Source organism: Pholis gunnellus, assembly GCF_910591455.1.
Source record: "Pholis gunnellus genome assembly, chromosome: 8".
Taxonomy (NCBI): domain Eukaryota; kingdom Metazoa; phylum Chordata; class Actinopteri; order Perciformes; family Pholidae; genus Pholis; species Pholis gunnellus.
The window spans coordinates 14137207-14160423 of record NC_136534.1 but is presented as its reverse complement, the minus strand read 5'-3'; the positions used below and the strand labels follow the sequence as shown (position 1 = coordinate 14160423).

Here is a 23217-nt window from a genome sequence, read left to right as displayed (position 1 = left end):
GTCATTTGCTTTATCAGCCTTTTGCATCTTGTTGGCCCTTGAGGGTTTTGGAGCGATGTGGTTTGTTTGTGTAATAAAAAGCCCTTGTGTAAAGCGGCATGATATGATGTTGATAACAGAGATGATAACAGTTGGTTTTAATACAACACAGCATAAATAAGGAGCCCAGGAGAAAACTTTGATAGTACAGATGCCTTTTAAATCCTTACGTGATACAGTTTACATAACTGCTGAGTTATTTCAGTCAACGGTAATTACCAACCATCACTTACTCCAGAAAACATGTATTGTGTTTGGAGTTCCTTATCAGACTTTATCACCAAAAACACTATTCAAAAATGTCTTTGATATGTATCATATTCATACAGACTACAATCAGTCACATCCATTATTCTTCCCTGGCAAACACAGAGTAGAGGCATACAGCACACACGGTGTAATTTACTTTACAAATGGCAAATGAAGGAATTAAAAAAACAAAATGAAAGACATGCACCTGATTCAGTCAATATTTGATTCACTTCTCAAACATGTCACAATAGTGACCCCAGCTGGACAGATGGATGTACCTTCATTCATCGCATGGCTCAAAGTCAGCTTCCTTCTGGGGCAGCGCCCATACTCAGTCTCAAAATCTATTTGTTTAATCACATAATAAACTGTAGCTGTCAAATCACAGTTAATCCCACTAAAGGATCAAACCCACGACGGGCCTGGGATATAACTCTACTATGGGCTTATACTAAGATCCTATGTCACTAGATTTGATCGATAGACAGAATTTGTTTGCAGTAATTTGTTTTGAAATGTATACTGTTAGCAAAGTCTGAGTCTCACCCAAAGTTATAAGAAACTGTCCTGGCCGCTGAGATTCCACGAGAGCGTCTCTATGCAATAGAGCTTCAAGAATAGATGATGTAGAGCACACTGCATGGGCCCTGTCCTTTTACCTCAAATAATGTGCCTAATGGTACATACCATGTTCCTAAAAGCAAACCGATGATATGCACAATTTCATGAGCACATGGACTGTACAATATAAAACCACCGATTTTAGCCATAACAAAGAGGTCACAGGCGGCTGAGGAAAACGGAGAGTTCTGTTCAGTAAAGCTGTGCCTCCTATTTTAAAAGTGTGTTGATTAAACCATGATAATACTTTACTTTGCACTGTGTTGATTGTTGTTGATTGTTAAATGTTATGCACCTCCGGTCATGTCAAATTCCTTGTATGTTCAACATACCAATAAACGGTTCTGATTCTGATTCTGATGACAATTACCTAAATCTTCTTGAAAAAAAGAAAATTGGGGATTTTACCATATTAGGCTGGGGATGTTTTGCTTTCATTGTTCATTTGAATTTAGTCAGAGTTATTATAGAGATGAAACTTATCCCTCTTTCTTGTCTTTATACATTTCCAGAGACAAACTAAAGGCACAGCAAGACTGGGTATCCCTGCCAATATGAAGATGATCACACTGATCCAGACTGGATACGTCTTTTCCTGCAGTGTAGGGAATTCATCCTGCAAAGACAGAGCAAATGTCATATTTTGAGTTTTCAGTGGTTCATTTAAAAGATCAGGCGATTTCGATCATCTCAAAATTTATTGTTTACCGATTCAGGATCCCAGGTTTTGTAAAGGAGCTGTTCAGACACTTTAGTGATGAAGTAAAACACCAAGATGAAAAGCATAATGAGTGGGCTGATGACTCTCCATGTTGCCTGCCAGAAGAAGTTGGGTTTGTGTCCGATCATGAACTTTATATCGTCATTGAACCTAAGAGGAAAGTGACACATATATTCCATTGTCAAAGAGTGTGTAGACAAACTAACAGAATAACAAGCCTCCTTTAATAGAGGCGGTACGATAATAGTGTGGGATGCTTGTGATACCGTGAGCTAATTTACTTTTTCTCATCTTTTAATTGACAAAAACAAACCGTTATAGTAAAACATATCACCTGTCTATTCCATATATGTACACAACTGAGAACATCTCGCAGAATGCAACAACTAGCAGAGGGATGGATCCTCCATAGGTGTCAAAGAGTGAAAGCCAATAGTTCCCTGAGCCTTGGAGAAATATCAGACCCACCAGACAGCAGAATATGCACGTAACACCTGAAGGAAACCAAAAAAAGTTGTTAAGATATTCTAGAAATCTCTTAATGTAAATTGAACGAATAGATGTGGGCGTTACCAGTGACAGCTTCTTTTGGCCATGTTTTAGGGAACACTTTGAGGTCTTGCAGTGGCACTACAATTCCCTCAATGTTCCCAAACATAGAAGACAGACCGAGACAGAAGAGCATTATGAAGAAAAGGACGGCCCACACCGGTGAGAAGGGCATCTTGGTGATGGCCTCAGTGAACACAATGAAGGCTAAACCGGTTCCTTCAACTCCCTAGACCCAAACAAAGCACAGCATTATAGCAAAGCATAGCAGGGATCATTTGAAAATACACATTGGTATATTTTCCACTAACAAGGAGCAGCTTCTTTGCTGATGGAAAAGTCCTGGTGCATAAATAATCTTACCTCACTAAGAAAAGTGTCTAAGTTGCAGGTACTAAGATCCAGCCCTTGGATAACCTCAGGGTGTGTTTCATTAAGACACTGAACAACCTGATTGTAGTTGCTGTCAGTGATGTCGCCCTCAGGAAGCTCAAAGACATTTAGTAATGTTAGGATGTTTCTAAAAGACAAAATGTTAGTTAAAACATGTTTTCACAGTCAAATATATGGGCTGTTTAAATGTATAATTTAGCAAAAAAGATACAACGTACCCAGAAAGACAGTTGTCAAATCTCTCGGTTGCTCTGAAGCCGATTATGGTGTAAATGACCGTTGCAGCATAGACGGAGGTGATGCCATTGATGATAGAGATGATCACTGCATCCTGTTCACAGTTGTTGCTAAAGGAAGAATGCCATTTTACTTTGAGTTCACTTTAAATGACACCAGTTAAAACAAAATAACTTACTGTACTGAGTTGTAGCTGGAGAAGGAAATAAGACCACCAAAAGCCAGAGAGAAGGAATAGAAAACTTGAGCACCTGCATCGAGCCATGTTGATGGATTCGCCAGTTCTGCTAACTGAAAGAAATAGTCGAGTGGACAATTATGGATCAACTAGTTATTGCTCTGCATGGGCTATATTCTACTTCTATTGAGGGCCATAATATGAGAGCCTTCTAATGTGGATGAGTTATTTTCAGAGGACTGAAATAGCAAGACATTTGATAAAGATCAAATACGTGAGGGTAACTGGTGGAGCACCCACCCCAAACAGATTTTTTTCATTTTATTTTTTGGAAACATTAAAACATAATTAATTATTACTTAAAGTATGTCAGCATAACATTTTACCCCCTTAATTTTCAAACAGCATTTTTTTTTATTATTATCGATTGAATGCATTCTGATTTGTTATCTGCAGTGAAATCAGTGTGAAATGAATCTAAATGAAATGCAACTCACATCTGGCGTGAAGAGGAACTTGATTCCATCCAAAGAGCCCTTCAGGGTCAACCCTCTGATCAGAAATATTGTCAGCACCACGTAGGGAAGGGTCGAAGTCACATACACAGCCTCGGGAAAAGAAAGTGTGAACACAATTACCCTTTAGCTGAATTCAAATCGTCTCTCTTGTTGTAGTAAGGAATGTGCTGTACCTTCCCAGTAGTCTCAATACCACGAATGATGCAGATATAGAGCAAAGACCACGCACACACGTGACACAACAGTATCCACCACTGCAGACCTCCGTCCTCTTCAATCGTTGGAGTTGTGTTCAGGGTCTCCCGGTACCAGAAATAGTCCACAGGGGAGCTCCTCTTACACTCTGAGACAAAGTCTGACAGAATTTAACAACAGAATTAACAGCTTGTGTCGGTACGCCAAAATCAAGAGTTTATTCTGCAAGAAATACAGGACCAGTTGTAGCATTACCTGTTAAATTGGCATTCATGGGACATTGACTCCAAGGCAGCGGCTCTTGAAATGAGTTGAAGAAGTACCAAAGAATCCAGGCAATGATGGTGTTGTAGTAGAGACTGACCGTCAGAGATACACCCATGGAAGCAATACCTGCCAATGAATGTTTTAAAGGGGTTTATTTTAAGGCACTCTTTCACCAGTTGTAGCAAACATGAAACAAAACGTTTCTCACCAATGCCAGTCAAATAGGGATGAATTGCAGCCCACACTCCTAAACCGCCTCTTCTTAAACGTTGACCAATTGCAAACTCAAGATATAGAAGTGGGATTCCCTCAAGAACCAGCAGGATCAGAAATGGTATCATAAATGCACCTGGAAGAAGAAAAAACGAAGGAACTGTTAATGGTGTCATGTTAACGATAAATCTCTTAGATGTTAATCATTTAGGATGCATGTGAGCACATGCAGAGATAAAGTCCGACAGTGAATGCACATGTCTCCAAAATGCAATTCAAGCCTTTGCAGTAAGCCCTTTACAAGGAACTCCAGGCAGTCGCAGGTTATAAAATGTCTTTCTGCTTCTTTCTTATCTGACAGATAAGTTACAAGCCATCCTAGTGAGTCACTGCTGATGTGAATTCTTGTGAAGCTGCTTCCTATATCTAGTGTTTGAAAGATAGTATAAGGATATAGTCATTGCTGGATCAGTGGTATTGTGCTAGTGTTAAGTAACTTAACTTAGGGAGGGGTGTCAACTATTATCCTACTGTATATTGACCAATTCAAAAATAATTTGGCCCCGGGGAAAATTGAGGCTAGCTAGTTTGTAAACATAAAACAACAGCAAACAATTAATTCACATATATATAAACAACGTGAAAATGTAAAATATGCTCGTAAAAATAAAAGCAAATGGATGGAAGGGGGAAAACAATCGATGGCTGACCAACAGTTCCCAATACTACAAAGAAATATGCATTTATCAGTCTAGGCAACAAAGTCAAATGGCTTTCCCTTTTTATTTGGCTGTCACGTGTCTTCTGGCTTTAGGAACAAACCAAACCGTCTTCAACAGGTCATCTAAAATGCATTGTTGATGACATGGCAGGCAGACAGACCTGCCTGATGCCTGTGAATGAAATGTTAATAAAGACGTCTGGGAGTATACGTTCCCCTGAACTCTTCCAGTTGGTCTGGATGATATACAATGACATACACATTTTTTTCTTCTGCCTATTGTTATTGTAAATAGTCAAATGTGGAATAAGTGCAGTAAACCATGAAAGCATCACTTGCCTCCTCCATGACTCTGACACAGGTAGGGAAAGCGCCAAACATTTCCGAGGCCCACACAAAACCCAACACAGGTCAGCATGTACTGGGTCTTGTTGTCCCATTTCGGTCTGTCTCCAGCTTCTTCCTCCTCCAGCGTGTCCAGCTGCTGATGGGACAATATCCTGTCCTTCAGGCCTGGATTGGGTAGTTTTAACTTCATGATCGGTGAGATTGATATTGTTGGGATACACTAGTGCACTGTGCAGTGCTGGAATGCAAATTGTGGCTGACACCATAAGGTCCTTGGATATGTACTGGACCTCTGTAATAGATTGACTAGGATGCAGCGTCAGAGAGCATCAGTTATGCGTCAAAGGTGTGCAGCCTTTGACACTAAGCTTAGCAAGAACAATTAACTAGTCTTATCTGATTAGGAAGGGTCAATCACTGAGGTTTACTGGAAGAACATTTTTTTTATAGGATTTATTGTATGGTGCAGAGTTAAAGAATGATTAGTGTGTTACAATACAAACATTTCCTAACTGTCAGCCTTTATGGCCTTAGTCAGCAGATGGAGTTTGCTCATTTGTCATGGAGTCAGAAGAAGTATTTATCATTGCACAGTTAATTAATTCATATAACATATGTATTTATTTAAATATATATTGTCAATCATTAATTAACTGTTTATGGACGCTTTACAAGAAGAGTTGGGCCATATCCTTTTTGACAAATACATAAACACTTGAGATGTTTTTCTTATATATTATTCCAACTACATTGTGGCGTGTTGATAACAAATGATTGGTTGTTTATGTACTTCTTATTCTGTCTATTATTATGTCTTTGCAGGATAAAGTGTTACGCTATCTACCTGTCTGTCGGTTTAAATATACTTTTATACAGCTATATGAAGAAGCTCTGTATATTTGCCATATTCAGCCATCTATCTAGCCACAATGTGTCAGTTTTAGTTGATTGTATCGCGCGCTGCATTGTTGAGTCGCTGCCAGTTCAGTGCAGCGTTGTGTGTGTACTTCTCATACTCGCCGCTGGAGGCCGCCATTGCGCTTGTAACATGAGCTGAGTCGGCCGGCTGAGGTCTGGCCGCTGCGTCCCCCTGGCAGAGTTTATGCTTGAGGAGGGAGCCGCTTCCCATCGCTCTCGCAGACCAGGCGCCAAGTGTGGCAGTCCCGTCCGCAGTCTGCCTCAGCACCTCTAACGCCCGCAATGCCCTTGGATACCGCCGCACCGCTCATTTCCACACCGCACTGACTGACCGTATCTCTCAACGAGGTACCCTGGATCTTTACTTCTGGACTGTTGTGTACACTGTCCTGATCCTCTGCGCTGCGGGAAGCGAATGGAGAAGGTCCAAGGATAACAGAGGGTGCAGGGTTTTGCTACTGCAGGAGACCTGCCGGTAGTTCGCTGCCCGGGGGCGGGCGGGTCTGGGGTGGGGTGGGGGTGGGGGGGAGGGTGGGGGGGGGGTTGCCTGTCTGTCAGAGGCTGTGGTGTCGCATCCACTATTTTCCTCATCCAAAATCGCCTTGCATGGATACATCATGGCTACGTTTATGTGCAGGGTGCAGGTCTTAGATGATACTGATCCATTTAACAGCACCAACTTCCCCGAGCCCACCCGGCCACCTCTCTACACCTTCAGGGAAGATATTCCTCTGATAAATCAGATTGCTGGAGTCCACAGGCTGCTAAAAGCCCCACAGAAGGTATGCAGTATACTTATTAATCTGTTGATGATGTTTGTCTTCATGTCTCTTTCAATGAGCTCAGAGAAAAGCTAACGCCTACAGAATCCTAAATTAATTATTAGCTCGAGCATGTTGGTGGGGTTATACTAAACAAACCTAATCGGCCATTGATAGAGCCAGTGACTGATGGAGCATCAACGTGCTTTAAACAATGATTGCATGCACAGTGACAGTAAGATAGGCCTGCAATATGACATTAAGGAGTATCCGGTGGCAGTAAGTGATGCTGGAATGATTTAGACGTCCATTATTTGTCTGAGGAGCAGGGATCTGTTAATGTTTACCTCAACCACAACACCAATCCCCTCCATTTGACCTCTTCTATTACTATCCATTAGCTAGATTCAGAGAGATCTTTTGAAACTTTGAAAAGTGTTGTTCCAGTTATTTTGTGTAAGAGAAAATAAAACAGAATAATAAACAGATAATACAACGGTGGTTTACTCAATTAATATCATTGTTCACTTTTAACCTTCCATCAACTTTCATTTGGTTGTTTCTTGGCTTAAGTGAGCTTGCAGTTTATTTAGGAAACCACTTCTGCTATTGTCTCTACAAAGCCCCAAATAGAGCAGGGGGGGGTCATATGCCCAGTTGGTGAGTTGTTGATGGGTTGGAGATTGTCCTAGATCTGGGGATTTGAATTTGCAACCATCTGATCTCAACACAACTTCTGAATCTGTGTGGAAACACGACACATTTGTATTTGGTATCTTGCCTCCATAGTATTATTCTCTAATTATTTTTAGTCAGCAGCAGAATGCATTTTGCAGTGCCTCACTACCTTGTTGTGTTTTCTCAGCTGCATTATGTCTGTTTTGGTTGCAAGAGTTGGCCTTCCCAAAATCCACAACTGCACTGCCAGTTTTAAGCAGCTCAAAATAACTGAATGTTCCTCTTTGGCATGGTGTAAATTGCCCTGTTTATGTTTCCTAAAGAAATCCAGTGACAAATAACGTAAACCTGATGCCCATTTTCAATTATTTGTCTTTTAGAGGCCTCTGAAGGCTAATTCTTTTGAGAAATGCCAGTTTCTGCCTTCTGATTACACTATGTGCATCCAAACACATTTTCTAAAGGCCTCATCTACTGACCTTCACATTTAAACAAAGCAAAGGGGCCATAGGATGTGAGGTTGAGTGTTTTATTAAGCATTCATCTTAGTCTGGTTGGGAAGTCATGTAAATAGAAAGTTAATTAGGGTCTTTCTTCATTCTGTCAGATCAATGGTACTCCATCTTGTTTGGGCAGAGCTGGTAAGATAAGTCACGGAAGCCTCAGGATGCTGTGGATCACCACAAGCCTGGCTCTCATTCTGCAGCTCACTCTGACCAGCAGGATGGGATGGGAATGCTTTCCACTGTTTGAGAGAGGAGAGGGAAGCGGGCAGAATTAAAAACACAAACAAACAGCTGATGTACTTTGCACAGTCGACTGCTCTCAGTTTAGCAGCAGTGCCGGCTGCACCACAGACTAGACCGAGAGGGAGTACCGGCGGTATAGGCTCAGCAGCGCTGGGTTAGTGAGATTTGGTCACACGGGCATTTGTGGTCGGCAGTAACTTGAAGGAGCAGCCCTGGTGCTTTTTTTTAAATAAAGAATTACATTCAGGTGGATGACAAGACTGTGTGACCACATTGAGTTCTGTGATTCACACCCTCAGAAGTGTGAAGAAGCGGCTTTGCCGTGACCCTGTACATTCAATCCAATTCAATTCAATTTATTGTTGTACAGCCCAAAATCACAAATTACAAATTTGCCTCAGCGGGCTTTACAATATTGTGTACGCGTGTACATGCATTCGCCAGCAAATCTGTTGTCTTTGAGCTCCGTCTCTATGGCGCAGGTCAATCGGGTATAAATAGCACGCTGCAAACACATGGTGTCGAGGGAGTCAAAACAGCTAGCATATGCTGTCTCTGGGCTGTTCCTGTCAGTTTCAGTCTGCAGTCTCCAGAGGGGTGATCTGTACGTGTGACGTGTGCGAGTGGTCTTTGTTTATGCGTGTGTGTTGGATTGGATTCGTACATGGGACGGCACATGGGCTATGCTGCTGTTCAAAGTCAAACATCAATTACGATTAACTGTTTGTGAGGTTTAAACATCAAAAGCCCTTATGGCCAAGGATTAAGTTTTATGGCAACAAGGATTTAAACCATAAATGCTTGTTGTGTAGCAACAACTGATTTGTCAGGACAGCAGACACACTTTGAAGTCAGTTTTTCACCCCGTCTCCTTTCGGAAAAAGCGCTGCCACCATGTATTTAAATGCAGCATGTCATTTATTGTCATTGCAGTAGCACTGTTGAATATTTTGAGGGCTTTAATGGTCATTGAAATATTCAAACTTTTGCGTGTCTTCCGTGGATAGAAAGTATGACGAGTCATCACCTGACTCAGCCCGACTCTTCTGTCATGAATAACGCATTGTCCTTGTCCGATGACAAAGTGACCAGACTCTTCAACATCAGCCGGAGTTATTGCAGATCTACTTGTAATGTCATCGTAAATCAATAGATCAATAGTCCTTCACATGCTTTCTTCTCCGTCGATGTTTTGTAGTTTGTGGCTTGGTGGCCTTGAGGCCTGGCATCTGATTGCAAAGCAGTGTTCAAGGGAGGGAAAATGTGGCGACGTCTTGGAGAATGGACTCTCTCACTTTGCCGATTTCAATTTTTGGGCCATATTTCTTTCCAAAAAGAAAAATTACAGAGTCCCATAATGAGAAGTTATGTTAAGTGCTGTAAAATACAGGTTCCTCCTTCATGCCTGTTAGAGCTCCTTTGAATTCTTTTGCGCATTGTTATGCAGAGTTGAGGTTTTGTTGGTCTCTGCATTTTGAAGGGTTGTCTCAGCAGAGGGCTCCTTTCAGATGAATGCAGCGTCGGTGGACAGACTCATCTTCCGCATGCTTGACAGAGGATTACTGTTGCGGTTTCTCTTTCATGCATCAAGTGTGTTTTAATGTCTTTTTAATCACTTGCCTTCACAGAAAGACCAAAAATACCTAGCTTTACTTTTATCAAACAAACTTGAACCTTTTAGGTGTAATTCATCTTGTTTAGTTTCGAGCCCGGTGCAGTTAACAGACAAACATGTGTAGGTTTAGCTTACCCGGGGTTAGCATTTGTAAAACTATGTAAAAGTCAATGTTGTTGGGCTATTGAGTTTCCAATGTGCAACTTGCACACAGTATTCCTTTTCTCATTCCAAAGAAATTTGGAGTGAGATAGCAGTTTTAAATTGGAAATTGCATGGTGTTTATTTTTAGCTCTTTCTGTCTTAACTGCTTCCCTGGTCAGTGGACCACAGTATGGTGGTTGAAGGGAGAGGCCAGACCTCAGTGTGTGAGCAGAGCACTTGTGGTTACCTCTCTGGACTTGGCCATCACAGGCCACTGTGGGTTCAAGTCCTAGACGGGGGGACAGCTAAGAAAGCCTCTGCTACTGATAATCTGGGAGCACTGTTCTTGGATTAAGGGCCGTTTGTGCATCAACCTGGCACATGGTTTTACATGGCAAGACTTGTAATCAGTAATCCAGGTTGATTATGTAATGAAAACATGAAGAGCCACTGGTTAGAGGTTGGATATGTGAATACACGAATGAGTATGTACAGATATTGACTGATTAATGGCAGACTTGCATGGTTCACTTTGACTTTTCCACGTTTGGTCTGCGAGTCAAAACCTTGTCTGGGGAAAGGCATTTCATGGTTCAGCTGATTACTGGTTACAGCTGCAAATTCAGCCCAATGTTTTGTCTATTTCAGGTTGTGATACACAGCGTAAAGCTTAAAGAGAACAACATCTTTTTTTCGTTTTTATCCAATTAACGAGCTCCAATGGTGCTTAAAGCAGAATTTAAGGAATTGTAAAACGTAAAAAGAGTAAAAAAATATACTGTAAAAATAAATCTTTTTTTCTTCATAAAGTGACAGCATGTGCTCTCAATTCATAAAAACATTTTTATTATATTTTTCTCGGTAGTATAAGTGGTACGTTTTCTGCTTGCAGAAGCAGCAACAGAGTTCTATTTTCAATAAAAATAAGTGAATAGTTACAACTAGCAGTGATGGAGAACACCTCGAGGAGACAAACTACAGATTAGTGACGAGAAATCTTAGATTGCTTTAAATGGAAATTGTTCCAGATGGTTAAATTAACAACAAATCGCTGGCAAGTGCAGTACATCACACATTTTATATTATTGTGTCCTTTTTTTATTTTGATGCTTTAGCAACATTGTTTTTCTGAAACGTCCATGCCCACAAAGCCACATTGATTAACACCCAATATATGACAAATGAAAAAGAAAAACAAGGCAACATCAAGCAAGTGAAAAATGGTCGAATGAATAAATGAATCCATGAACATTTTGGACATTGAGGACAACTACTCCTTCAATTTAGACATTAGGGAGACAAAAAGCAGACATCCAGTACAATAACAACTTTCTCTTGGTTTCAGAGTATATAAATTAGTGTGTCTTCTCCTTCATGCTACATTTCATATTACTGTCATACCCATTATTTTTTAAAGGCATCTCAGTCCATCGACATAAAAATAGTGGGCCTAACTTTGTTCCACATGCCTGGACTTCCTGTCTGTCCAGAATCTGTCCTTTAATCTGGAGAAGCACTTGCCTCCCTCCTCTGCCTGTGTACAGTATAGCTTTGTTTGTTTGCCTTCCTCTCTACCTTTCTCTCGATCCGTGTCTCTTTTTATCTGTCAGTCCGCCTTACTGCAAGAACATCAACAGCGATCTAACTAAAGCTAATCACTGTCTTAGATTCAATAGGATTTACTGAGCAATTTAAGTTGTCTGCGTATGTTTACTGCATAAGCCTTGCGCTTCGCCTCGTCTCTGGTCTCTCAAAATGAAGATGTTCAGCCCTATAATCTCCACAACTATTATATTCCCGATAATCATTCGGTTTACCATGCGTGGAAAACCAACAAGACAGCTCATAGTCAGGGAGTTGGAGAAAGCGTAAGAGTTATCCGAACCAACCACATGTTTTGTTTCACTTCTCAAATATGACACAGTCCTTGAGTGCTGTAGTGCAGTTATACAAACAGAGTGGCTTAACAGATCAAAGCCATCAAACCCATAATGTCTTTCCCAGCCTTTTCCCTTCACGTTCAATTAAGTTACTGTCATATGTGGGAGGACATTTAACTGCATCAGACCTGGCAATAACCGCTCTAATTTAAAAATCACATGTTTTGTATATATGTTTACATGTGTTGCTCTTCTTTTGAGAGAAAATAATCGAGCAAACTGCTTCTGGGATGGGTACATGGTAATTTATGAAAGTACTTTGCTATCGTACAAAGCCCTCAATGTGAGCTGACAAGAGAAGACAAATGTTCTATGTGCTCAGCGTATTTCCAGGATTGTACACTATGAGGTTGTGTTAGATACCCTGGCTGTTGATGGAGCAGAGCAGTGCCACTCTCCTCACTGAAGTCATATGTCCTCCCTCCCGTAATCGTATTTGTTTTCCCGTCCTCTGCTTCGCCGTTGGGGCCGCTGTCCTGTGGAGCTGACAGACTCGGAATATAAATAGGTTAATATCTCCAATTTGGAGGTCAGCCAGACAAGTGAACAGACACAGAACTAATTCCTCATCTCCTTGACCACAGTCAGCTGTTGACAACCATTCACGGCCAGACAAATCATACCTCCTCTGCAAAATCATCTCGTGTCTTGATAGTTTATCAGACAGGAGAGCAGACAGATAAGAGGCACCAGACTGCCGAACTGCTCCAGATCTGCATGACTTCTCTCCAACCTTGCCCTGCTTGTCATTGTAGAGTGCTGACTGGAGCTGATAAAATAACTTTCTACGGTCCACCGAAGACTAGACATAAACCTCAAATACACTCTGCATTTGCCCATTGACCCATACAAAAGAACAAAGTTGTTATGTTTTGCATACGACCATAACTAAAAATATATTGTTTCGACGTGAGCGGTATTGTTGTTGCAGCTGAAGCTGTCATTTAAAGAATCTAAGTCTCACCCCATCGTGATTGTTATGTATGTGGTTATGAACTAATATTTTGCTTGAAAAATAGACATTCAACACTTTCATTCTTCAGTTTCCAGAGCAATATGTCTAGAAGGATTGTCTCCTGGCCACTGGTTACTTGTAACAAGCCATTGAGTCTCCAAATCGGCCTTATTTGACCTTCTTTAGCTGACGTGTAGGTTCTGGACTGATCAGATAGGTGCAGTATTTGTTATAACCATGAACTCATAAATCTACTACAGTACTTACTCAACATGTAGTGTTCTTTACATGTGTAAAGTGTAAATGACATGATCTTTCGAGGGTTGAAGACAGATCAGTGTTTAACTTTGTCTCCCTCTGATCTAGCCTGACGACTGCGCCCTTCAGCTGTCCCATAATGGAAGCTACCTGGACCTGGAGTCTACCCTGGCCGAGCAGAGAGATGAACTGGGGGGATTTCAGGAGGAAGGAGGGTAAGATAACGATCACCTCCGACTCAATCCTCTTAGCTTTTCCTTCACTATCACCAAACAAAAGCAAACAATTGCATATGCACAACATGCCGAAATGAAAAACATTCTCTTGTCACTGCACTAAAGTTGGTCATATATTCTTTGCACAGATTCCGATTGAAAACATAGGAAGCGTGGTCCAGGACTAGATTGTTCATGTTGTAGTGGTCAAATTTGCTGTTATGAACCAGAAATAAAAATGTGTTATTCAAGAGTAACTCACCTGAAAGGCTTCTGACTTTTAAAAACACGAAACTGTTTATCTGCCTTAAAAGCCAGACATTATCAATATAATCTGTTTTTCGAGAGAGAGACACATAAACATTCAGGCAAGATAAGAGGCAAATGATACAGTCTTTATTTAAATCCTGACAAATGGGGATACATGTAAGTATCCTGCTTGCCATATTCCTTTTGCCAATTTGATTCTATTACAGTGATTTGAGTCATAATGATACCCATTTTGTTCCAGGAAGAATTAGTGAAATAATCCCTTTTCCGTGCTTCAGCTGATTGAGCTCTCCCGTTCAAAAGCTGCTCTCAGTAGGTGCTTTGGTCTGTCGAAAGAAACGGGGGGACAGGCTGTACCTCACTTTAGGGACGCTCAGTTTCATAGGTCTCTCAGCCCTTTGAGATTCCAGGGGGAAAAAAAAGTTTATGAATTAAATATTCATATAATTAACTTCACAAATTCATCTGTGAATCAGGCACCAAATATCTCAACAACGTCTTTGCAGGATATGTTATTTATTGATGATAATATTTGTTTATGCATAGGTTATGCTGATCATAGCCGTATAGATGAAAATGAGTCCCTGATATATTTTATCAGTTCTGTGGTGGTATTATTGTGGTGCCCTTTTTTGTAACTAAATGTCTCAGAGTTTCCATGGCATTCATCCATTCATGTCTCTTAAAATACCTGGCCTCCCTGGCCCGGTGACAGAAGTGATGTCATCTAAACCACTTATGAGGTGTAGACGCGTCTCATGAGTAATTGCCCTCGTCTCAATTGAATGTTACATCAGTGCTCTCATTAGAAGTGGCCAAACTACAATTGTACACCCGCCACCATACAACGCTCGACTTCTAATTTGGCTGCATTGTTTCCTGGTAATATGTAGTTAAATGGGGCTTTGTCTTGAAATGACTCCGAGACCTGGATGAAGAAGAGAACATTTTAAAATAGTGTTAGTTTCATTTCGGTTTCATACATGTTCTTTGGCCAGTTACTTTATTGACTCCATATGTATTTTCATGTACGGTGGAGTATGTTGATATATCATTCATGTGCCGCCCACTTTAGATGATCACGAACCAAAGGTTGGCATTAGAGCTCCTGGTAGGCTGGACCACAAACATGTATGGATTTATTTGTCTAACTTGGAATTCATAAGCTGCTCTCTGGCTCGGTGTTTCTATTGGACGATGAGCGTGCCTTCCTTTCCCAGTTCCATCTGAAATTGTTAGGAGCTTATGGGAGGCTATTGAGAGCTGTGAGGTTAAAGTGGTCCACTTCTTCTCTCGTCGAAGACTGAGCCTGCCAGGGCCTTTGTCGTGCCAGCTGGCGCAGGCTGGTATGGATGTGTGTCATTAATCCCACACAGTGTTGTCTGAGGAGGCTGGGGGTGAAGGTGGTCAGCCAATTATTTTGTAAAAATAGGGCAGTTATGCTCGCTGGCTTTTTATGGTGCTGATGTGCCCGGGATTACATCCCCCACTGCTCGGTGTTGTTGATTTGATGATTATTGAGCTAATAAAAGGTCTGATGAGGCATTTCACCTTTACTTGTTTCATTTTACTTTTGTTTTCACCCTCCTCTTATACTGCTAATCTGTCAACAGCAGTCTCCAACTCCACAACATTTAACCGACAGAAAATAATTTTAGTATTTCCCCGTTTTTGAGTTTTACAAGTTGATATCAAAATAACTCTGTTGCGCTAACTCCAGTTAACAAGCTAAATGTTGGATTACTTGTTTTTGCTTTAAGCCTATAGCCACTACCTTTGGAAAGAGAATAGTGTTATATTCACATACTGCCTGAGTTCCTGATCATTGGCCGTTGAATCTATCTGTAATTGATACTAATGACAGGTTACATTCCTGAGGCGCCTGTGTCATACCTAGTGTCTTTACAAACAGATTAAAGTATGATCCTCTGACAGAGCGCTGCACAGCCAGGAGATATCCATGTCACGGGAGCTTAAGGGCCATAATCACTTCCACACCGTGTTTGAAGCTCAGCTATAGGCGATTGTGACTCATAAATCCCCTGTCGCATCTCTGATACAGTCTCACTTTGTTATTAACTGGCCATACAGCCCAGGCATGTGCTCAGACGTATCTGCACACTTTCAGGTAGTCAGTGTGTCATTTAGTTGTCTAGCTGTGATAGATTGATTGACCCCGTACCCACAATTTCCTGTATTTGTAGCCCTGAGCCGAGATGGAGTATGGGGGGGACGTATAGTTAGGATCAGATGGCCTGACATTTATTGAATATTTTTGTGGATTACATGGATTGAGGAATGAGGGTCTGATGTTGTAGGAAACATGTTACTGCATATCGAACTCATGCGTGGAGTTATGCGTTGGGCTTGATGTCACTTTTGCTCAAATCTGTGACATTGTTTCGCAGACAATTAGTGACGTTGTAAGTCCTCAAGGACATATTCCCTGACTTGTCTTGAGAAGATAACATGAAGTGCTGTTACAATTGTCATAATTGATTCAGCCTGTGAAATGTGTAGCGGACCTACAGCACAGAAGAAGACACGTTTTAGCATTTCCCTGCCCTGGTACATATAAAGCACATCTGAAAGCCAACATTCTTTTGCTGAATATGCCTTTCTTTGTTTTATTGAGTGTTCTTGATGTGTTCAACAACCAGTTAGAAGTCAAGCCTATTAAAATCCAACTGCTCTTGCCTCAACTATTCAGAGTTTCTGATCATCTTATTTCATCTCTCTTGGGACAGCTCTGTTTTCAATATTTTAATTTTTTTTCACGTTTGTCGCACAGCACACACGATTTCTATTTGAGGAGAAAAAAGTGCATTTGAAAAGAAGCAGAGGAATTGTCAAACACAGTACAGCTTAAACTTAAAGGAGGGAAATAAAATACTCGTTGTCCCTTAACATTCTGTTAATAATACCTAACAGCTATTATTAACAGAATGGAACCGCTTGGTGATTGTTCAGTGTGCATGTGGTTGTGTGTGCATGTCTTGAGTGTGAGACTTGGTCAATGGTTAGTGAAGCAGGCCGGTAGATAGATCCTTCAACCTCCTTACCCCCCCCCCCCCCCCCCCCCCCCCCCCCGGCTCACTCAGACTCTGCGGGTCTCTCTGTAGACACTGCTGCAGGAAAGCAGGGGTGTTCATGAAGAAGTGCTGAGTCAGTAGACCTCCGTGGGGCCTTCTTGTCTGGCATTAATTGGTCTTCGAGGAGAGGTACTGGCTTTACTGGATCCAAAGTTTGTGAGTTCACCTTCTGTGGGTACACATTTTGAGTTGTTTTATAAACAGTGCCAGTAATGCTCCCTTAGATGAAGCCAGAGAGCAAGGAGCTGGCAGGTATCCACTGGTCCAGTTGCAGCTGCTCTGGGCATTAGGATTAAGACGGCGCTTTATGAGGGTGTTGTAGGACAGAGCAGTGACGGGAGATTGGAGATGAATAGAGAAGAAAATAATATGGGGTATCTAATTGGCAGGTTTTGTTGTTTTGTTTCCACAACTGCATTCCCGTTTGCAACATTTGATAAGTGATGATGATGAATAGCAGCTTTATGCTATTAAGTAAAAAGATTTATAGTGCACTGCCTCTTTTCATGTACAGAATGAATAAAAATGACCATATGTTTTCATTTAATCCTTTATAAGGCCATCTAATTTAGAACAATTGCTTTGGGTAATGGTCAAGTTTATTCATTTCATGAGATTATTAAGAATCGTCATGGTTATTCAAATGGTAAGGTATTTCAGTAGCATGATGTTGCACATGATGAATCAGACTTAATGTGCGCTTGGCTTGAGTTGATTATACAGTACCACCGCTAGAAGAAACCAGAACATTCTGGCACATAAGACCAAAAGGGGACCAGGGAATTCACTCGGTATTATATCCCACCATGTAGCCAATTTGTTATTCGGCTGACATTCTTTATAATTATTATTATTTCTCTAACTTTGAGCTCCACCCTTTACAGGCCTGCAGCACTGTCTGAAGGAGTGTCCAATGTTCATGTTTAATTGGTGAGGGGGGTCTGAAAACCTCACTTATATACCATGCGTGTTTGTTTAATTTGATAATGAGCATGTTGGCCTGTGTAGCCTCAGGTCTTGGTTAAGCACGGGGATACTGTTGCAGCCGAGCAGGAGAGAAAGCAGACTTTCGTGACAAAATGGATCTAGTTACCCATTCGCCTCAACAGCATCACAGAGGATGAAGTTCCGGTTTGCTGTCTCATCTCACCACTGAAGGTCCGTGTTGACACATGTTGCTCCTGTGTCACCCCTGCTTGTTGCTGGATAATATATTTGATAGATAGTGAGCATATACAGACTTCCTCTGCCATGTAATCTGCGCGTGTGCCAGTGCAGTCTTCCACTGACTGATCAAGGGAAGAAAGATGTCAGTATGTCTGTCTGGATTGGTGATGCAGTAATGCTGCGTGTTTATGGTGAGGCTGCAGTGTGACCTGCCTTCTGTGCTGATATGCTTTTTTTCTCTGTGTCGTACCCACTGCTGCCCGATCGTCACTAAGAGTAGCAGTCTGTCGCTGGCGCTGTGCCAGTCTGAACAATCACACAGCCTTTGTGCGGGCGGCATAAAAGCCTATTTGTCAGAGAGCCGAATTAGGAGGGGGGGTTGTTGTGAAACTCTACCTGCTGTGCTCTTGTCCACAGTTGTGTCTTCCGGGTTTGTTCTGTGCTTCTTTAGCTAGTCGAAGAGGTTGAAGGCACAATCTGTGATCCAAAATGTAAACAAAAAGGTTGCCCCCACCACCGCAATTTTAAACATGGGATTGAAATGTCATTTGTCTGTCATATTAATTGAGACAACACAACAACAACAACAACATCTGAGTCATTATCTTCCTCTAATGTAGGTTTGTTCACATTTGAGATGCAAACACAGGCAGACAGAATCCATTATGACTGACTGAAAAACACTTAAAGGATAAGGCTGATAGTAATCTGTGTTTTCTATCTGTCGATGAGAAACACATCTAATAGTTCACAGGGTTGCACTTGGTTTTGGTCTTTTCTTGGGAACTGTTGCCACTAAAATAAACATAGAATAATGCCAGCCTTATACTTTAAAATGGCAAATTATACACAAAACTTTGTACACAAATTTGGGCCGGGTCTTCTAAGTAGCCAAATTATCCTTTGTATAAATACAAACTACACTGCCATCACATTCACTTTCACGATTGAATAGAATTGGGGTGCATTGTTGTCGTCTTTGTTTTGGACTGTCATTCAGACATTGTAAGCAGTTGACAGGACGGCGATAGGGTTTTGACATATCTCCATTAACCCAGGAGGGGGAGTTGACCTCTTAGCTGCTCCCATCCTTCATTTTCACCTTTGGAGACCTTTCCCCTGTTCTGTTCCTCAACCTGTTCCCTGTTGTGTTCAAAATGCAAATATTGAAGGGTTTGATTAAGACTGAACGGTATAATTTGTCATCATTTTGCACCTTTGCACAGATTAGATAGACAAAAGCACACACACACACACACACACACATTTAAATAATCACACATGGGTCAATGTTCTGTAACAATTCTCTTTCTCTCCTTTTGTCTTTTTTTCTTCACAGGAGGGGCAAGAAACACAGCGTTATTCTTCGAACACAGCTGTCTGTCAGAGTCCATGCCTGCATTGGTGGGTGATAAACTGTACTTTCATCTAAGCTGTACATTTGTCATTTCTAACTTTATGACGGTCAATTTGTGGTTCTCCGTCTATGTTACCAGTGAGGTATGAGTATTAATTACCTCTATTACCAGGGGATTGCTTTTATTGAGGTTCTTGTTTAACTTGCACAGTGGCAGTTTTGGGAAATAGCCTAGAATTTTAATTTGAACGAGAATTAACAGCATTTTAACAACACTCTGAGAAACAGACCACTGGCACGGAGCAAAGCCTGAAAACATTTAATGTTTCTGGAGTTGCTGTGTTCTGTCACTTTGTTTTATTGGGCCTCCTGGTGTCTTTGAGTAATGCACAAAGAGCTGAGTGAAAACATATGCAAACATGCATGCACGTGGCATGCTTGCAAACACTTACACACACACACACACACACACACACACACTAGACAATCAGAGGCTGGGTTTTGATTAAACTAACGATGCTAACTGCCTGAGCTTTTACCAACTAGATTGTACTCGGATATAGATTTTGATTTCTGTAAATTTTGACACATCTTTCTGGTGAGATGTTAATGGTTTTGCCACCTTTTTTGTTACGCATTTAATGTAAAGGCCATACACAAGCCCTTAACAAGTAATTTCCCTGTGACTTTTAGGGTTTGTTAGCAAAGAGCACTATAGCTGTCAGTAGCAGAACGTGGATAAGCATGCATTCCTACACAAAGACACACAGTGCCTCTTCTGCAGTGTAAAAATAACCCAATGCCTGGAAAAGCTATTAGGCTGTAAATTGTCCGATTTTAAATTGGGCTGTATTTCTCTGTTGCAGTAGAAGTAAACCAAAGTCCCAGACATTTTTCATTTGAATGAAGTCACTGTGAGAGCTATCTCTGATAGTCATCTATGGTTATTTAGTCTATCTGCTGATGCATGATGTGCAATGGAAAGGTTTGGAAAGGTTCTTCTTTTATTGAGATTGTTCAGTCATGACAGCTTATTAAACTATTGGTGAGACCAAATAGGAATGAGAAATAACTTTATGAGGTTTAGTAAGCACAAGGTGATCACAAAGAGGATTTCTCTTTGATGTTCTTGACACTATAACTGATACTGATACAGTAAATGACCAAAAGATATATTGTATTTGGAGGGTTTTCAAACTTTGCTAAAATCCTATTCATAGGAATGGAATAGGCTTACCGGCAAGAGGGCGGGCGCAGCAGGATGGCTGGCTTGTTAGCGAGGGAGTTAGACCCAGCGTTGCTGCTGATCGCCAGCCCTCTGATTGGCTCATTTTCTGTAACCAGGAAATTATAGCCAGCTGTATGCTCGAAGAATTTTTTTTATTGTGTTTTTGCCTTAATGACATGACAAAAGCAGCCAGATGATGCTGTGGGTCGAACTCACCAGGACTCAGATGAGCTAATGGGGCTCCCCAAGCCAGCTGTATGCTAGTCAGCTAGCCGGCTTGCTAATTCCACGACGCTTTAATGCTACACTGGTTACAGAAAATAAGCCAAACAAAGCTGTCACTCATCTGGTAATAGCAGTGTGCTTTCCTTTTGCTGTGACAAGAGTGAATGGATGAAGCATACGTTCACTCTGATTCTCTGTGCTTTGAAATGTTACCGCTCCACTGCTTGTTTTATTCCTTACTGCAAAATATCACCTCAGTAAGTCCGCATTTAGTTAATGCAGAAGTTATCCCACTACAACGGTCACAGTGGCAATGGTGCACATACAAATGGCCGCTGCTCTGACCATCCTGCTACGTTGATTTGAACGGAAATGTCTGTTTTTTTTTGTATTTCTGTGTTCTTATAGTTAATGATATTGTTGGGAGATGCTCCCTCATTTTATTACGCTGGATCCCTACATTTCCAATTGCATGCTGAACATGGCTGAACCTTGTCCACACATACTCTGAACTGGCTTCACCTTGTTCTCTCCTCCTGCTGGTGCTTGGCTTAGCTTAGTGGAGCCTGTGGAGTGGCAGACAGACTTGCTGCTCTTCTCTAAGTGGATGATGACCCTCTTTCTCTCTAAGTTGACAGCCACCTGTTGCCCTTTCTTTAGCCTCCCTCAGTGACTGCCGGCATGGCTTGCTGATTTATTTCCTCTGGGCGAGGTGGTCACTGTTACTGTTAACTTGTCCAGACATTTGATCCTAATTTTATCTGACTGGAGGGCTTACCTCGTAGCCCATGAGTGCAGACTTACTGGGTGATTTTCCTGCTCCGCACAGGAGATAATTCGTTAGTACAAATGGCATGGTATTCTTTAGGCTGTGCACTTGCTCTGCATTAAGGGATAGAGCATTTCCCTGCTGTCAGCTCGTAAAGGGCAAAATCTCTCCAAAGATAAACCCCTGTATTGTCAGTGGCCATGCTTTTTTGTCTCTCAATAATTAGGAGATTTTATACAATGAAAAAAAGCCTGTTATAATAAAGTGACTTTGGAGAATAGCCAGCGCAGAATGTACAGAGGCATCAGAGCGGCTTTAACACAGTTAGAAATGCTCCTTTTGTTTGAGTCTGACAAGCTTCAACTGATAGCACCACTCTTGTGTTAGCTTTAGGCCAAAGGGTGCTTGTTTCAACATTTCCTGTACTGTTTGGATGTAATTTGTTGAAGGTGCTAAGTTGTCTAGATATTTTCTTTATACCCACCCCATTAACATGAGGGATGAGTTGGTTACAATCATGAATGTAATCTCTGTCATGTAGCACTATTATGTGGTTTTCCCATTGCATGTATTTGAAGGTTTAATTAAGAAGTACATAACTTTGTTTATGTCATCAGGTTTTTGGGGTTTCTCCAAATGTACACATCACAGGGCTGGCTTTCAGTTTGTTTGTGTGTGTGTGTGTGTGTGTGTGTGTGCGTGCGCATGTGTCATGAGCCGCAATAAGACCTAATCCAGGCTTCCCTAATCACAGTCCTTAGCTGTCACATACAAATGGTTCTGCATGGACCAGGCAGAAATCTATGCATCAGAGTCAGTGGAGGAAGAAAAGTGCTCACCCAAAGAGCTAATGGTTTATTAAGGTGCTGTGTACCGATCTTCCTCTGGCACAGTGATTTGTTTTCAATCACACAGTGATGTAGTCCAGGCTCTTTGTGTACTAAAAGTGCAGATCAGGCACCATATAAATATTTATCTCTGAGTGTAGTCTCATTAGTATGAAGCTCCTTGGATATTTGTGTGTATGCATGCTATATATACATTCCTTGATTGATGCTTCAGTCCTTTTCGTGGATACAAAAGAAAATGACTTTTGAATGGATGTGTTTTTGCCATTTAGAAGACGAGTGGTGGTGATGGTTTGATCTTTGTTTATATTTGTTTGACCAGCCTGGGATTTAGAAAATACACTCAACTCATCCCTCTCTGCGTGTAAGCATTGGCCGCAGCCTGTTTAAATGGTTGGGCTGTTGTTGTTGTCGGTGGACTAGATGTGGTGGCCAGGGCCTGATTAAAGCAGCCCTGTGCTTATTTTAGTGTTGTCTGCAAGTACAGTAGGTCCTCCATTTATATGCCATTTTGTTTCTGAGGCGGCCCGAGTTGCCTTAATGTGATGGTATGGATAATTTGAAGACAGCAAGAGAGACAGAGAGAGATCATAGTGTGGATGTTTAAATGGTTAAAAGTTAAGAATTGACAAATGTCACATATGTTTTGTAATCAGCAGCAGCTCTTTCAAAATAACGACACCAAACTAGCTTTTCTTGAGTTCATACAGATGTCCAGTCAGATGCTGCTCCTCTGGCAATTAATGATATTTATTCAATGCTAGGCTAACATTTGA

The 23217-nt window shown here is 41.3% G+C and overlaps 2 protein-coding genes across 4 annotated transcripts in view; one reads left to right on the top strand and one right to left on the bottom strand.

Moving 5' to 3' along the window:
- Window position 1: 1 nt before the first annotated feature.
- slc6a19b (solute carrier family 6 member 19b) lies at window positions 2-5482 on the bottom strand. The gene is made up of 12 exons (XM_079165402.1): window positions 5244-5482; window positions 4179-4319; window positions 3959-4096; window positions 3682-3863; window positions 3488-3598; window positions 2991-3103; window positions 2794-2922; window positions 2546-2702; window positions 2207-2411; window positions 1968-2127; window positions 1621-1783; window positions 2-1528 (listed from the first exon to the last, which is right to left on the bottom strand). Exons 1-12 carry the CDS (start codon window positions 5440-5442, stop codon window positions 1364-1366), a joined length of 1863 nt encoding a protein of 620 aa, XP_079021528.1. The 5' UTR covers window positions 5443-5482; the 3' UTR covers window positions 2-1363.
- Window positions 5483-6758: 1276 nt separating this feature from the next.
- Window positions 6759-23217, top strand: part of fhod3b (formin homology 2 domain containing 3b) — a 78160-nt gene continuing 61701 nt past the window's right edge. For all 3 annotated transcript variants that reach the window (XM_079165249.1, XM_079165248.1, XM_079165247.1), the window contains exons 1-3: window positions 6759-6952; window positions 13379-13485; window positions 19354-19418. In XM_079165249.1, the coding sequence (XP_079021375.1) occupies window positions 6788-6952; window positions 13379-13485; window positions 19354-19418 (337 nt within the window). In that variant the 5' untranslated portion in view covers window positions 6759-6787. The remainder of the gene's footprint in view (window positions 6953-13378; window positions 13486-19353; window positions 19419-23217) is intronic.